The 14,441-nt window shown below is 61.5% G+C and overlaps 1 protein-coding gene across 1 annotated transcript in view; it reads left to right on the top strand.

Moving 5' to 3' along the window:
* Window positions 1-1,363: 1,363 nt before the first annotated feature.
* The window catches only part of OSBP2 (oxysterol binding protein 2), a 43,998-nt gene continuing 30,920 nt past the window's right edge, over window positions 1,364-14,441 (top strand). Inside the window, exon 1 of the mRNA XM_054173031.1 lies at window positions 1,364-1,646. Within this exon, the coding sequence (XP_054029006.1) occupies window positions 1,378-1,646 (269 nt within the window). The 5' untranslated portion in view covers window positions 1,364-1,377. The remainder of the gene's footprint in view (window positions 1,647-14,441) is intronic.

Genomic DNA, 14,441 nt, shown 5'->3' on the forward strand with positions numbered 1-14,441 from the left:
AGGGACTGAGAGCTGCCAGACAAGAGCAGTGAGAGAGCATTGGCCAGTGCTGAGGCTGCCTCTCACCGTGGGAGCACCTCAGGGAGGTGCCATGGGGTCATGTCTCACCATGCTTTGGCTTTGCTACCTCTGCAAGGAGGAGGATGTCTCCTGAGCCCCTCTTGTCTCCTTGGCTTTAGCCTCCTTGCTTGTCCCCATTCTGTCCTTACTAAAGATGGAAATAAAGTAATTCCTGGGGCAGAATGAGGCCCTTCCTGTTGGAGTAGTTTACTCTCAGGCTGCTTCTGAACATAAGACTTGCCCTTAGAGCTGCCTCAGTGTCTGCTAGTGCCAGAGGTGCTGTGGCTGAAGGACTCCCAGGGTCATCTCTTTTGAACAGGAGGAGATGCTCAGCTAGCTTCAGGAGAGCAGAAGCTCCATCCAGGACAGTGGATGGAGTCTGCCTCTTTCTTTTCTCACCCAAGGAACTGCCTAGCCCAGATGCTCAGGCTTGGAGCCAAGTGTGCTCCCTGGAGATGCTCCCAGGGGCTGCAGGAGCCCCTTCACTCGCCCACCAGCCCTGTGAGATCCCAGCAAGGCTGGCAGGAGGTCCTGCTCTGGGCTGCCCGTGCTGGCAGGGCTGTCATGAGGCAGCAGGGGTGCAGGTGATGGGTGAGCAGTAATGGGATCAGGGGGGATCAGAGCAGATTAGAGAGATCAGAGACAGGCGATCCCCCGGGGTGTGAAGGGAAGGAGCCTTGCTGGACACGGGGGGGGCCTGGCAGGGCAGCATCTGTCACAGGTTCCTGTGGTGCTTTGCTGGGCTCACTGTGGAGAGGGAACCTATTCAGATGTGACCCAGCTTACAGACGACAAAGGACCGTGGACAGCGCCACGGGGGGCTGAGGGCGCTCCTCAGGCTGCAGCTCTGGCGCCTGCTGTCCGGAGCATCCTCCAACAGGCTGCCGAGGCACAGAGCGCTTGCTCAGCCCTGCTGCCCGGCTGGAGAGGAGAGGTCGGCGAGGCCGCAACACCCCCAGCCCCGGTACCGGCGGGGAGGCCAAATGACGGCGCGGGGGATGTCGAACTAAGGTGTGGGTGGTTCTCCCCGCCCCGCCGCCAGGGGGCGCCCCCCCCCCCATCTCGCTCCCCCCCCATCTCGCTCCCCCCCCCATCTCGCTCTCCCCCCCATCTCGCTCCCCCCCCTTCCCCCTCCCCCTCTCTTCCCCCTCCCCCTCTCTTCCCCCCGCCCCAACACCCCTCTCTCCCCGCCCCTCTCTCCCTCCCGCCCCCTTCCCCAGCCCCGCGTCACGTGCTGGCGGCGCCGCCCCCGCGCCGGTGCCCGGCGGAGCGGAGCGGAGCGGCGGGAGCGGAGCCGGGGGCCGAGCCGCGGGGTCTATGGGGAAGGCGGCCGCGCTGTGCGGCGGCGGCAACAGCACCCGCGGGCTGGTTTCTCTCCTCAGCGCCGTCCCCTGCTTGGCCTGCCAGGAGCTGCCGGCCATGAGCGCGGAGCCGGGGGGCCGGGGCGGCGGGGGAGCGGCGGGAGGGCCGCCCGCCGCCCCGGGCTCCGACACGTACAAGGGCTGGCTCTTCAAGTGGACCAACTACCTGAAGGGTTACCAGCGCCGCTGGTTTGTGCTCAGCAACGGACTGCTCAGCTACTACAGGTACCCGGACGGGGGGTGGGATGGGGAACGGGCTGCTACCGGTGGCCGCTCAGCTCGGCTCGTGCCTGCCGCGGCGGGCACTGTGTCCTCCGGCTGCCCGGTGCCGCCGCCGGGGTCGGGCGTCCCCGCCGGGCGCCTCCGGTGGCGGGGTGCGCGGCAGCCTCCTGGTTTCGCTCCGTGGCTTTTGCTTTCCTCTTAAAGCGAAACTCGGTGCCCGAGCTCTCGGTGCTGGCGGGCTCCGGTGCGGACCCCTGCACCGGCTGCGGGACTCGCCCGGGGAGGCCTCCCGTCCCTGCGGCTCCTGCTGCAGCGGCGCCGCTGCTCCAGCTGCCCTTAGAGCCCGAACCCGCAGCCTGCTGGCAACCCCCCCGCGCCTCTCCAGCTCCCCAGACCCTTTCTCGCTTCACAGCGATTCCCTTCTGTAACCTGCGCCTGCTGCTGCTCCGTGCCCGGGCGGAGAGCGGAGGCTGCAAACACTCCCGGTAACTGCGTGGAAGGGCGGGCGCTGCGGTTCCGGTGTCCGAGGGGACCGGAGGGCCTGGGCAGCTGTGCCTGGGAGGCAGCCGAGGAAGGAAGCAAGGAGGTCGTAGCACTTAGCCGGGACTCGGGAGTCCTGCCTGGTTCTGCACTCCCTGCTGCGATGGGTTTTGGACTGACCTTGCTGCAGGTTCAGGGGGGAGCAGATAGGGCGGGAGGCTGCGAGGTGGTGGTGTCATGGAAGGTTCTCTCTGACAGCAGATAGAACTGCAGAATCACAGGGTGGAGGGGATGGAAGGGACCTCTGGAGCTCAGCCTGTCCAAGCCCTGCACCGCAGCTTGCCCAGGAGCACAATGGCCAGGGGGGGTTGGAAGCTCTCCAGAGCAGGAAACTCCACAACCTCTCTGGGCAGCCTGCTCCAGGCCTCCAGCAGCCTCACAGCAAGGAAAGTTCTCCTGTTCAGATGGAACCTCCTGGCTTACAGTTTGTGCCCACTGCCCCTTGCCCTGTCCCTGGGCACCACTGAAAAAGAGATAGGCTCTGAGCTTGTTCATCCTCTCTGGGGCACTGGAGACCCAGGGCTGGACCACATCTCTTGCACCTCCTCTTTGCTGTGGGTTCACATCTCCTTCACACAGCCCTGACCTCTTGTCTGGCTTCTTGCCAGCGCAGGCATTGCTTGCAGAGCCGTGGGGTTGGACTGGGGGATCCTTAGAGGTCCTTTTCCAACCCAAAGAGGTGCCCCTGTGACTGATCCTTGTGTTTCTTGTGCTGGTTGAGTGGTGAAAATAAACCTGGGACTGCTGGAGGGGTTTGGTGGTGTTCCCCTTCAGAAAGGATCATGTTTGCTCTTGTCCCTTGGGACACAACTCTGTCACCTTCAGTGTCGTGCAGGGGATGCTGGCTGTGCTTCAGAGCCTGGAGACAGTCCTGGATATTGAGTACAGTCAGGAGGTTGATAATGCATCATGGAAGTGCCAGCCCCTGTGAGTGAGGGCTGTGTGTAAAAGCTCTTTTCCTCCTGGCAAAGTTCATCTCCTGCTTTCCTCTCTGCTCCAGTCTGTGCCACGGAGCCTGAAGCAGATCCCTGACTTGCAGCTTGCTCTCAGGTGTTGATTTAAACTCCTCCAGCTCTAAAGAGAGAGATCTCAAACCTGGGTCCTGGAGTCAAACCATGGCAGGTCTCAGGTCAGGAGTTCAGTGATGTGTTGATCTGCTTGGAGGTGTTTGAACCACCCCCAAAAGTGCTGCAGAGCACGCCCCCCACAAGAATGTGGTTACCTCTTAGTCATGAAGCTAATTTGCTTGCAGTCCCTTCTGGTATGCTCCTGGCCTTCAGCTCCTGCCCAGCTCTGGACCAGCAGAGCTCTGTGGCTTGAGAAGGTTGTTGTAGTTTAATGCTCCACACATAACCATCTCAGAACACTTCTGTGTTGCTGCCAAGGCTGTCATGAGCAAACAAGTGGTTTGCTTCAACAATTATTTTAGGTTGGAACAGCTGGGGGTTATTTGAAGACAATCTGATCTGTTTCAGGCTGAAACAGCAAACAAAAACACCCAAGGAAAAGCTTCTGAGCAGCACGTGAAGGGAGCTGGAGCTGCAGGGTTTGGTGGAGCCATCCTGCAGCAGCTGCCTGGGGACAGGGATGCCGAAGCTTTTCATTGTGGGGCTTGATAAGAGCTGAGTTAATTTGGTTGTGAGTCAGGAGTGCAAAAATATACAGTAGGGACCACGTGGTGGAGATTTTGCTAAATGGAGAGAAGCCTCCATGGTCCTCTTCAGGAGCAGCACTGCCCAGTGCCAGCCAGGCCAGGGGGCAGCTCACAGCACCCACTGCAGAGTGCTCTGGGCAGGGAGCCTGGGGTGGGCCTGGGGTTGCTTTAATACAGAGTCACAGCTGGCACCGGGCTGGGAGGCAGCCCCCAGGGGCATCCTGGCCAAGCCCTGCAGGGACAGCTGCAGCTGGAGCACAGGGACACAGCCAGGCTGAGCTTGGATGTCTGCAGGCATGGAGCCTCAGCCCCAGCCCTGGGCAGCCTGTCCCAGTGTCTCCCCAGCCTCCCTGTGCAGAACTTCCTCCTGCTGTCCAACCTGCCCCTGCCCTGCTCCAGTTCCAAACCCTTGCTCCTTGTGCTCTCCCCACAGCCCCTTCTGAGCAGTCCCTGCCCAGCCTGGAGGTGCCCTGCAGATACTGCCGGGTGCCTCCTGCTGTGGATTGATTTAGATGCAGATTGAAGCTCTTTCCTTCCATTTGCCTTTCTCGCTGCTCAGCTTGCTTTAACCCAGCCTGGCCGCGGTGCTTGGCGCTTCCTGGTAGGTTGTTTTGCTTGGGGAGCTGAGCTCTTCAGATCCTCCTGGGAGGTCCTGTTGTGATGGCACCTGGCTGAGAGCAGGCTGCTCTCTGTGCTCTTGGACAGCCAGGAGCAGCACCTCTGTGTCACCCAGGTGGCTTCACAGGAGCAGCTTTTGCACTGTGAAAGCTTCTAATTAGAGAGCTCTTTCCAAGGCCTTCTCTCTCTTTGCTGCATCTAAGCAGACATCAAGTCTCGCTGGTAGCAAAGCTTCCCTGCTGGTCACTGGAGCTCCCTTCCAAGCCTAATGTTCTGTGATCCTGAGAGCAAGCCCCTGCCAGAGCAGGGCACCCAGGAACAGGAGCCTCTCTGGGCAGCCTGCTCCAGCACCCTCGCACCAAACAAGCTTCTCCTCATGCTCAGGTGGAACCTCCTGGGTCCCAGTTTCACAGACAAGGCCCAAGGGGAGTACTGGGGGATGACAAGTGCCTATGAGCCAGCAATGTGTCCTCATGGCCAAGAAGGCCAATGGGGTCCTGGACTGCATGAAGGTCGAGGGTGCTTCTCCTCTGCTCTGCCCTAGGGAGGCCACATCTGGAGTGCTGGGTCCCATTCTGGGCATCCCAGTGCAGGAGAGCCAGGGAACTGCTGGGGAGAACCCAGGGGAGAGCCATGAAGCTGCTGAGGGGCCTGGAGCAGCTCTGGGAGGAGCAAAGGCTGAGACCCTGGAGCAGAGCAGCCCCAGAGAGGAGCAGAGCGATGCTCAGCAAGAGATAAAGGCTGGGGGGCAAGAGGCTGGGGCCTGACTCTGCTCAGTGGTACCCAGGAACAGCGCAAGGGGCACAAAGTGGCAGCCAGGAGGTTGGATCTGAGCAGGAGGAGAAAGTTGTTTGGTGTGAGGCTGCTGGAGGCCTGGAGCAGGCTGCCCAGAGAGGTTGTGGAGTCTCCTGGTGTGGAGAGCTTCCAACCCCCCCTGGGCACTGTGCTGCTGGGCAGCTGCTGTGGACTGGGTGAGCTCCAGGGGTCTTTTCCAAGCCCTCCCTGCTGGGGGTCTGGGATTCCATCTAGCTTTAGGACCTTCCAGGCACAGCAGGGCTGGGATCGTTTTGGTTGCCCTCGAGTGTCCCTCTTAGGTTGTTCTGTGACTGAGTTTTCTGTCTGAGTTGGCCGCCAGCAGCGCAGAGCTGCGGCCGGCGGTGGGAGGCACTTTGACCACGGCACAGCCTCTCCAATTGACTTGCTAAGGATCACAGCTCCCTCCCTGAGCTGCTCTGGTAGGCTGCCACTTGCAGATGTCTCATTATCTATAATTAGTGTCTCTGCACAGCAGAACCTAATCACCTTGAGCAGAGCAGTGTTTGCAGGGAGATTAGGGAGATCTCCAGGTAAGTATTAATTCATCAGAGATGAGCTTTGTCTCTGGTGATCAATGCTCCCGGTGAGAGCTGCCTGCTCCAAGCAGCCCTCTCGTGTTGTGGAGCTGGGGCTTCACCTTGCCTCCTCTGGAGGTTTGCTCAGCAGCTTGGGGACCATTGGTTAGGTGTCTGAAGAGCCTTTGGCAGGGCACAGGGTGCATAGAATCTCAACATGCCAGGGGGTGGAAGGGACATCCAGGGCAGGGCACCCAGGGCAGGGCACCCAGGAGCACAGCCAGGGGGGCTGGGAAGGCTCCAGAACAGACTCCACAACCTCTCTGGGCAGCCTGCTCCAGGCTCCAGCACCCTCACACCAAACAACTTTCTCCTCATGCTCAGGTGGAGCCTCCTGGGTCCCAGCTCATCCCTGTAGCTCCTGGTCCCTCCCCAGAGAGGAGCTGCCTCTCCCTGACCACTTGCTTGGTGCAGCAGCTCCAGGGTGCCAGATTCAAGGGCAGCCCTGGGGCTGCTCAGTGACTTTGAGCTGCTTGTTTTGGAGCAGTGGTGTAATAATTTGTGTTCCCACTCCTCCTGTTTGCACATGGTGCTGCCTTCAGCCATCTGGGCTTTGCTGGGGAGTGCTGCTCACCCAGTGCCTGCCTGCTGGGAAGCTTCTCTTCTGTGCCTGGGAGCTGTGGACACGGTGCTGGCACAGCACTGAGTGCTGCTGTGGTGCAGGATGAGCCATGCTGGGCTGCTTGCTGCAGGCTTGATTGCTCTGCTCCCAGTTTAAAGCTGTGCTGGGAGAGTCACAGAGTGCCCCGGGCTGGGAGGCAGCCCCCAGGGGCATCCTGGCCAAGCCCTGCAGCCCCAGGGACAGCTGCAGCTGGAGCACAGGGACACAGCCAGGCTGAGCTTGGATGTCTGCAGGCATGGAGCCTCAGCCCCAGCCCTGGGCAGCCTGTCCCAGTGTCTCCCCAGCCTCCCTGTGCAGAACTTCCTCCTGCTGTCCAACCTGCCCCTGCCCTGCTGCAGTTCCAAACCCTTGCTCCTTGTGCTCTCCCCACAGCCCCTTCTGAGCAGTCCCTGCCCAGCCTGGAGGTGCCCTGCAGACACAGAGCTGTAGTTACTCCTTTGCTGGTTGTACCCTTCCTTGATGCCCTCTGTAAGGGCAGGGCAAGGTCACTGCTCCAGGCCTGCCTGTGTCCCACACCCTGCTGGTAGCTGCTGCTCAGCTCTGCCTTTTGCAGCTGAGGGCTGCTGTGGGCAGGCTGCAGCTTGGTGCCAGCAGAGCCTCTGCTGCCCTCCCAGCAGCTGCTGCCAGCCTCAGGCTTGGCCTTGCCTGGCTGTGTGGTGCTGGGCACAGCACAGGAGCCATGTGGCCTCTCCTCTGCCCTAGGGCTGCTGGGCATCACCTGCCCCTGGGCTGCAGCTCCTCTGCCTGCCTGTGCCCCGGGGCAGTGTGCTCAGCCCTGGCTCCCGTTTCGGGTCCCAGCTGGGGCTTGTGTGGTCTGCCAGCTGCTGTGCCCACAGTGAGTCACCAGCCAGGGAGCTGATGGTGCTTGGCAGCAGCAGTGTCAGCAGCCTGCTGTCTGGTGCTTGCAGCAGCCTTTCAACCTGCCTGCTTGCCCCCTGCAGAGGGGTCCTGCAGCTGGCTCGGGAAGGCCTTGGGCTGCCCTCACCTGCAGGTGCATTTGTCTGTGGCAGCAGCCTCAGGCTGCTCTGTGCTGCTCCCCTGGGAATTGCATCAGGGCCAGGCAGCAGCCTCCACTCGTTGCAGGCACCTCAGGGGGCCTCAGCTTGCACCAGGGCAGCCTTAGGGTGGGTATTACAAGAAATATCTTCACTGTGAGGGCTCTCAGACCCTGGCACAGGCTCCCCAGGGATGTGGCTGAACCCCTGGAGGGGTTTAAAAGAGGCAGAGGTGTGGTGTTGAGGGACATGGTAGCGTGAGAGGATGGTTGGACTCAGTGTTCTTAAAGGTCTTTCCCAGCCAAGATGGTTGTGTGTGGTGCCTCTGGTGCCCTTTGCTTCTGGTAGGTCTGTTCAGACCTGGAGCTGATGGCCAGCAGCTCAGGTGGTCACCCAGAAACGTGAGTGGTGCTCTCCTGGGATCCTGAGAGCAGGCAGCTCCTGCTCCAGCATCACAGAATCCTCCTCAGAGAATCCTGGAGAGGCTCAGGCTGGGAGGGACCTCAGAGAGCATCTGCTGCACCCCCTGCCAGGGGCAGGGACCCTTCCCACCAGCCCAGGCTGCTCCAGGCCTCATCCAGCCTGGCCCTGAACACCCCCAGGCAGGAGGCAGCCACAGCCTCCCTGGGCAGCCTGGGCCAGAGCCTCAGCAGCCTCACACTGAGGAACTTCTTCCTCAGCTCCACTCTGACCCTGCTCTGCCTCAGCTCCAAACCATTCCTCTGGGCCTGGCTCAGACCCCCTCAGGAACAGCTCTGCAAAGCCTGAGCTCACAGGAGGGGCTCAGTTCAGCTCCTCCTTGTGTCGTTCAGTCATCCCGAGGGTGCTGTGGGCACCTTGGCAGGGCTCTTGCTGCTCTTGAGATCAGCTTTGTTTGCTTCTGATCACAAAGCTCCTTTAATCATTAATGTCTTCACCTCTCCCTGCCTGCCAGCTGCAGGCTGGGCAGAGGGAGCTGAAGCTGGAGCCACACGGAGCCGGCTGCTGCTGGGTCAGGGATTGCTGACTCACATGGGGGGAGGGGGAGGCCAGCCAGGAGCCTCTGGGCCTGCAGGAATCAGCTGCAGAGTTACCAATGCAACTGGCAGGCATGGTGCCACAGGCATGGTGCCACAGGCATGTGGCAGGAGGCCATTGGCAGCACTGGGCTGAGGGCAGAACAAATCACAGAATCCTGGAGAGGCTCAGGCTGGAAGGGACCTCAGAGAGCTTCTGCTGCACCCCCTGCCAGGGGCAGGGACACCTCCCAGACAGACCTGGGGGGGCCCCAAGGCCTCATCCAGCCTGGCCCTGAACACCCCCAGGCAGGAGGCAGCCACAGCCTCCCTGGGCAGCCTGGGCCAGAGCCTCAGCAGCCTCACACTGAGGAACTTCTTCCTCAGCTCCACTCTGACCCTGCTCTGCCTCAGCTCCAAACCATTCCCCTGGGCCTGGCTCAGACCCCCTCAGGAACAGTTCCTCTGCAGCCTTCCTGCAGGATCCCTTCAGGTGCTGGCAGCAGCTCTGAGGTGCCCCTGGAGCCTTCTCCTCTGCAGGCTGCACAGCCCCAGCTCCCTCAGCCTGTGCTCCCAGCAGAGCTGCTCCAGCCCTGGCAGCATCTCTGTGGCCTCCTCTGGGCTCTCTCCAGCAGCTCTGAGTCCTTCTGCTGGGGACAGCAGAGCTGGAGGCAGGGTTGGAGGTGAGGTCTGAGCAGAGCCCAGGGGCAGAATCTCCTCTGCTGCCCTCTGCCCACCCTGCTGCTGGCTGTGCCCTGCTGCTGGCTGTGCCCTGCTGCTGGCTGTGCCCTGCTGCTGGCTGTGCCCTGCTGCTGGCTGTGCCCTGCTGCTGGCTCTGCCCTGCTGCTGGCTCTGCCCTGCTGCTGGCTCTGCCACTCTGTGTGGTGCAGTTCCAGGGCTCCCAGGCCGTGCTGCAGTGTCAGCAGCATGCTGCAGCTCGCAGCTGCCCTGCTCCCAGCCTGCCTCCTTGCAGCTCCTTTGGGCCCAGCTGCACTTCTCTCCCTTCCCTGCTGTAGCTGATCTCTCCTCTGCTGCTTCAAGGGTGTCTCTGCTGGGGAGTCACGAGCCTGGAGGTGTCTGTCCCCACAGTGACTCAGGGGAGGGCTGGCTCCCTAAAAATAGGCTGAGTTCTCCCAGCCTGCCTGGCTGAGCAGCGCTGCCTGGGCTCCCCTGGCAGCTGGCAGCAGCTCCTGCAGTGCCAGTGAAGGTGGAGCTGGGCAGTGGGAGTCTGTGCCTTGCTCTTTGCCTTCTCTCACACAAAGCAGCCAGTCCCAGTCTGTCACTAGTAGCTGGAGCAGGTTTCTGCTAATCCCTTGAGCAGGAGGATGTTGTCCTGAGCTCCTCCTGCCTGTGTGTTGTTGCTGTCTGCAGCTGAGCATCTCCCTTGAGGCTTGGCAGTAGGTGTGGATGCTCCTGGCACCTCAGCCCTGCAGCTGGGTGACCTTGCAAAGAATCCCACCCCCCAGAGAGCTGGGGCTTGGAGGGCTCCTCTGGGGATCACCCAGTGCAGCCCCCTGCTGAAGCAGGGCACCCCCAGCAGCTTGCCCAGGAGCACAGTGCCCAGGCTGGTGTTTAATCCTGCAGGTGTTCAGGGCCAGGCTGGGCTGGGGGGAGGTGTCCCTGCCCATGGCAGGGGGCTGGAACTGGATGAGCTTTAAGGTCTCTTCCAACCCAAACCCTTCCAAGGATTTATGAAGCCCCTGGGTGCCAGTCTGTGCCCACTGCCCCTTGTGCTGTCCCTGGGCACCCCTGAGCAGAGCCTGGCCCCAGCCTCTTGCCCCCCACAGCTCCTTCAGCTCTTGCTGAGCACTGCTCTGTTCCCCTCTGGGGCTGCTCTGCTGCAGGCTCTCAGCCTCTGCTGCTCCCAGAGCTGCTCCAGGCCCCCCAGCAGCTCCATGGCTCTGCCCTGGGCTCTCCCCAGCAGTTCCCTGGCTCTGGAACTGGACCCAGCACTGCAGGGGTGGCCTCAGGAGGGCAGGGTGGAGGGAGAGGAGAGCAGCAAAGTGCTCTGTCAGATGTGATTCCAGCGGCTTGCAGCAGTACCCCTGGGTGGGCAGCAAAGGCAGACCCTTGAGTTGGGGTCCCTGGGTTTCAGGGGGTGCTCCCCGTGGTGCTGGGTCGTGCTGGGCAGTCAGTGCAGCCCTGGTGGCAGGAGCTTGGCGTTGGCTCTTCCTGGCTGAGCTGGTGCTTGGTGGCTGTCGCTCATCTGAGCACAGAGCAGCAGATATCCATGGCAACTAACTGGCTGCTGCTGGGAGCCTTCCCGGTTGTGGAGGTTTCTCTTTCTCTGGCAGATGCACAGGGGTGGTTCCACAAACTTCTCCTTTTCAGCTCAGGGCTGTGCCTGCTTCTGGGCTCTCCAGTGCAGGGGAGGCAGGGAACTGCTGGAGGGAGTCCAGGGGAGAACCATGGAGATGCTGAGGGGCCTGGAGCAGCATTGTGAGCAGCAATGGGAGAGCTGGGGCTGTTCAGCATCAAGAAGAGAAGGCTCCAGGGAGATCTCAGAGCAGCCTTCAGTACCAAAAGGGGCTCCAGGAGAGCTGGGGAGGGACTTCAGACAAGGGCTGGGAGTGCCAGGAAGGGGACAATGGATTGAAGCTTGAGGGCAGATTGAGACTGGAGATGAGGAGGAAATTCTTTCCAATGAGACTGGGGAGAGCCTGGCACAGGCTGCCCAGGGAGGCTGTGGCTGCCCCCTGCCTGGAGGTGCTCAGGGCCAGGCTGGATGAGGCCCTGAGCAGCCTGGGCTGGTGGGAGCTGTCCCTGCCCATGGCAGGGGGCTGGAGCTGGATGATCTTTAAGGTCTCTTCCTACCCATTCCATGAATCCCTGGATGAAGAGGACTGGGTGGAGGAAGTGTTAGGTCAGCTCAGGCCTTGCTTCTGCTGCCAGATCAGCAGAGCATCCCTGGCAGGAGCTGCTTTGGGCCAGCAAGCAGCAGCACCTCAGCTCTTGCCCCCAGGAAGCCTCTGGTGGAACTCGAGGAGCCCTTGGAGGGCACACAGGAGCTGCAGCTGAGTTACTGATGTGCAGCTTGCAGCCTGGGTCTGGGAGAGTTCACCCTGGGAGCAGGGGAAGCTTCTGGCCCCAAGCAGTGCTTGCAGAGCTCCTCTGTGCCCCTGCTGGCAGTGCTGATAGCCCTTATCAGCTGGGGCCCCCCCAGCCCCTGCAGGGGTGGGGAGGAGATAGCCTGAAGTGGTGCAGTGAATGGGGAACCTTCCTGGCAGCCTGCTGGGGGTTGTTGTTGTTGGTTTGGGATGTTTTACATCCTGCTTGACTTGGTCTCTGTTACCATTTCCTTACTCAAAGCCCCAGCTCTGAGTCCCTGTGCAGGCTGCTGGCTGAGCCCTGCAGGCTCCCACAGCCACAGGGGCTCAGGGTGGAAGGGACCTCAGAGATCCTCTGCTGCAACCTCCCTGCCAAGGACAGGGACACCTCTCAACTAGACTGAGGTGCTCAAGGCCTCATCCAGCCTGGATGAGTCTTCAGGATTAGCTTTTCAAAGACATTTCTGACTCTGCCAGGTGCTCAGGGCAGGATGGCTGCCAGGAGTCCTCAGCAGTGGTCAGGAGGGGAGAAAAATAAACCATCATAAGAAAGGCACAGAGCTGCTGGGGTGAGGCCAGAGGAGGCCACAGAGATGCTGCCAGGGCTGGAGCAGCTCTGCTGGGAGCACAGGCTGAGGGAGCTGGGGCTGTGCAGCCTGCAGAGGAGAAGGCTCCAGGGGCACCTCAGAGCTGCTGCCAGCACCTGAAGGGATCCTGCAGGAAGGCTGCAGAGGAACTGTTCCTGAGGGGGTCTGAGCCAGGCCCAGGGGAATGGTTTGGAGCTGAGGCAGAGCAGGGTCAGAGTGGAGCTGAGGAAGAAGTTCCTCAGTGTGAGGCTGCTGAGGCTCTGGCCCAGGCTGCCCAGGGAGGCTGTGGCTGCCTCCTGCCTGGGGGTGTTCAGGGCCAGGCTGGGTGAGGGCTTAGGGCCCCTCCAGGTCTGTCTGGGAGATGTCCCTGCCCCTGGCAGGGGGTGCAGCAGAAGCTCTCTGAGGTCCTTTCCAGTCTGAGCTGTGCCATGGTCACTTCTCTTACTGCACCTCTCAGGTTCACAGCTCAGCACCTCCAGGTCCCAGCTTGTGCAGTGCTGCTGCAGCTCAGCAGGGTTGGATCCCAGGTGCCTGTCCCAGCAGCCAGGGGGGAAGTTGTCTCCTCCTCTGCAGGGGCAGTGGGTGCCCAGCTCTGGGCCATCCCTCTGGCTAAGGCTGGCAGCCAGGCTTTGCCCTGGGATCTGCTGGTTACTAATCTGTGCCCTTCCCAAGTGCTGCCAGCTGCAGATTAATCATCCTTTAAATAGCAGCAGTGCTGGCTGGTGGTGGCAATCCAGCACAGCTCTTGCTCTCTGCTTCTCTGGGCTTGGGCTGTGGCTTTGCTGGAGGGGAAGAAAGAGGAAGGGGAAAAAAACAACCAGCCCAAAGCCTGAGCTGTTTGTCACATGGAGCTGGGGGTGTGGGAGAGCTGTGCTGAACCAGCTGGTGATGTGCTGCACAGGAATCCTGCTGACTGCTGGGCTGGGAAAGTCCCTCCTGGCCCCACTTCCCTTGGGCATCCCTCTGCTTTCCAGCAGGTCCTGCTGCAGGGCTTCCTCCCCAGTGCCCTCCAGCCCTGCAGGGCCAGGCAGGAGGTGGTGCTGTGTCTCCTGGCTGTGCTTTGCAGGGCTGCTGCCCTTCCACAGCCCTCTGCAGGACACCCTCTGCCCTCCCAGGGCTGGCCCTGCTGGACCACCTTGTGCTGGGGGCTTTCCTTTTCCCCAGGAGGGAGCAGGCTGCTGGGGAGCCCTGAGCAGATGCAGGCAAATGTCTTCTTCTCTCTGAGAGCAGAAGGTGGCTCCTGGAAGTGTTCCTTGCAGCCCATCTGTCACACCCTTGCCTCAGACTCTTCTCAACAGAGCAGGATGGAAATGTTTGTCCTTGCTGGGGAGCTGCCCCAGGGCCCTGTGATGTTCACCTGCTGCTGTGTGCCTGGGGAGCTGCAGGGGATCTGGGCTGCAGCAGGAGCAGGGCTGGGGAGGCTCTGCTGCCCCTCTGCTCAGACCACCCCTGCAACACCCCAGCTCCAGAGGGACAGAGGCCTGCTGGGGAGAGTCCAGTGGAGGCTGTGAGGATGATGAAGGGCCTGGAACAGCTCTGCTGTGGAGAAAGGCTGAGAGCCCTGGGGCTGTTTAGCCTGGAGAGGAGAAGGCTGAGAGGGGTCCTGGTCAATGAGGGGTGGGGGTCAGGAGGAAGGTGCCAGGCTCTGGCTGGTGGTGCCCAGGGACAGGACAAGGAGCAATGGATGTAAGCTGGGACCCAGGAGGCTCCTCCTGAGCAGGAGGAGAAAGCTGTTTGGTGTGTGGAGCAGGGCTTGGACTGGGTGAGCTCCAGGGGTCCCTTCTAAGCCCTCCCTGTGGGCTGTGGAGAACCTCTCAGGACTGAGAGCAGCTGCTGTGCTGAAGCAACCTGCTGTGCCCTGCCCCTGGCTGGCACCATCAGTGCTGTGGTGTGGGGCAGGGCTGTGCCAGGCTCTCTGTGGACCTTGGTGTCCTGGATGTGGCTGGCAGCACACAGAGGGCGTCCAGGGAAGAGCACTGAGGCTGGGGAGGGCTTTGGAAGGTGTCAGATGAGGAGGGGCTGATGGGGCTGGGGGCTTCAGTCTGGAGAAGAGAAGGCTGGGGGAGACCTCACTGCCCTCTGCAGCTCCCTGAGAGGAGGCTGCAGTGAGGCTGGGCTTGGGCTCTGCTCCCAGGTCGCCAGCACAGGAGGGGAGGAAATGAGCTGAAGCTGTGCCAGGGGAGGGCTGGGGTGGAGGTGAGGAAAAACTTTACTGACTGTGGTGAGAGGTTGGCAGAGGCTGCCCAGGGAGCTGGTGGAGTCCCCGTGCCTGGAGGTGCCCCAGCAGCCGTGGGTGTGGAGCTGCAGGGCGTAGTGCAGTGGCCACGGCAGCTGGGCTTGGGTCCAGGA

This window comes from Dryobates pubescens, chromosome 25 (assembly GCF_014839835.1).
Source record: "Dryobates pubescens isolate bDryPub1 chromosome 25, bDryPub1.pri, whole genome shotgun sequence".
Lineage (NCBI taxonomy): Eukaryota > Metazoa > Chordata > Aves > Piciformes > Picidae > Dryobates > Dryobates pubescens.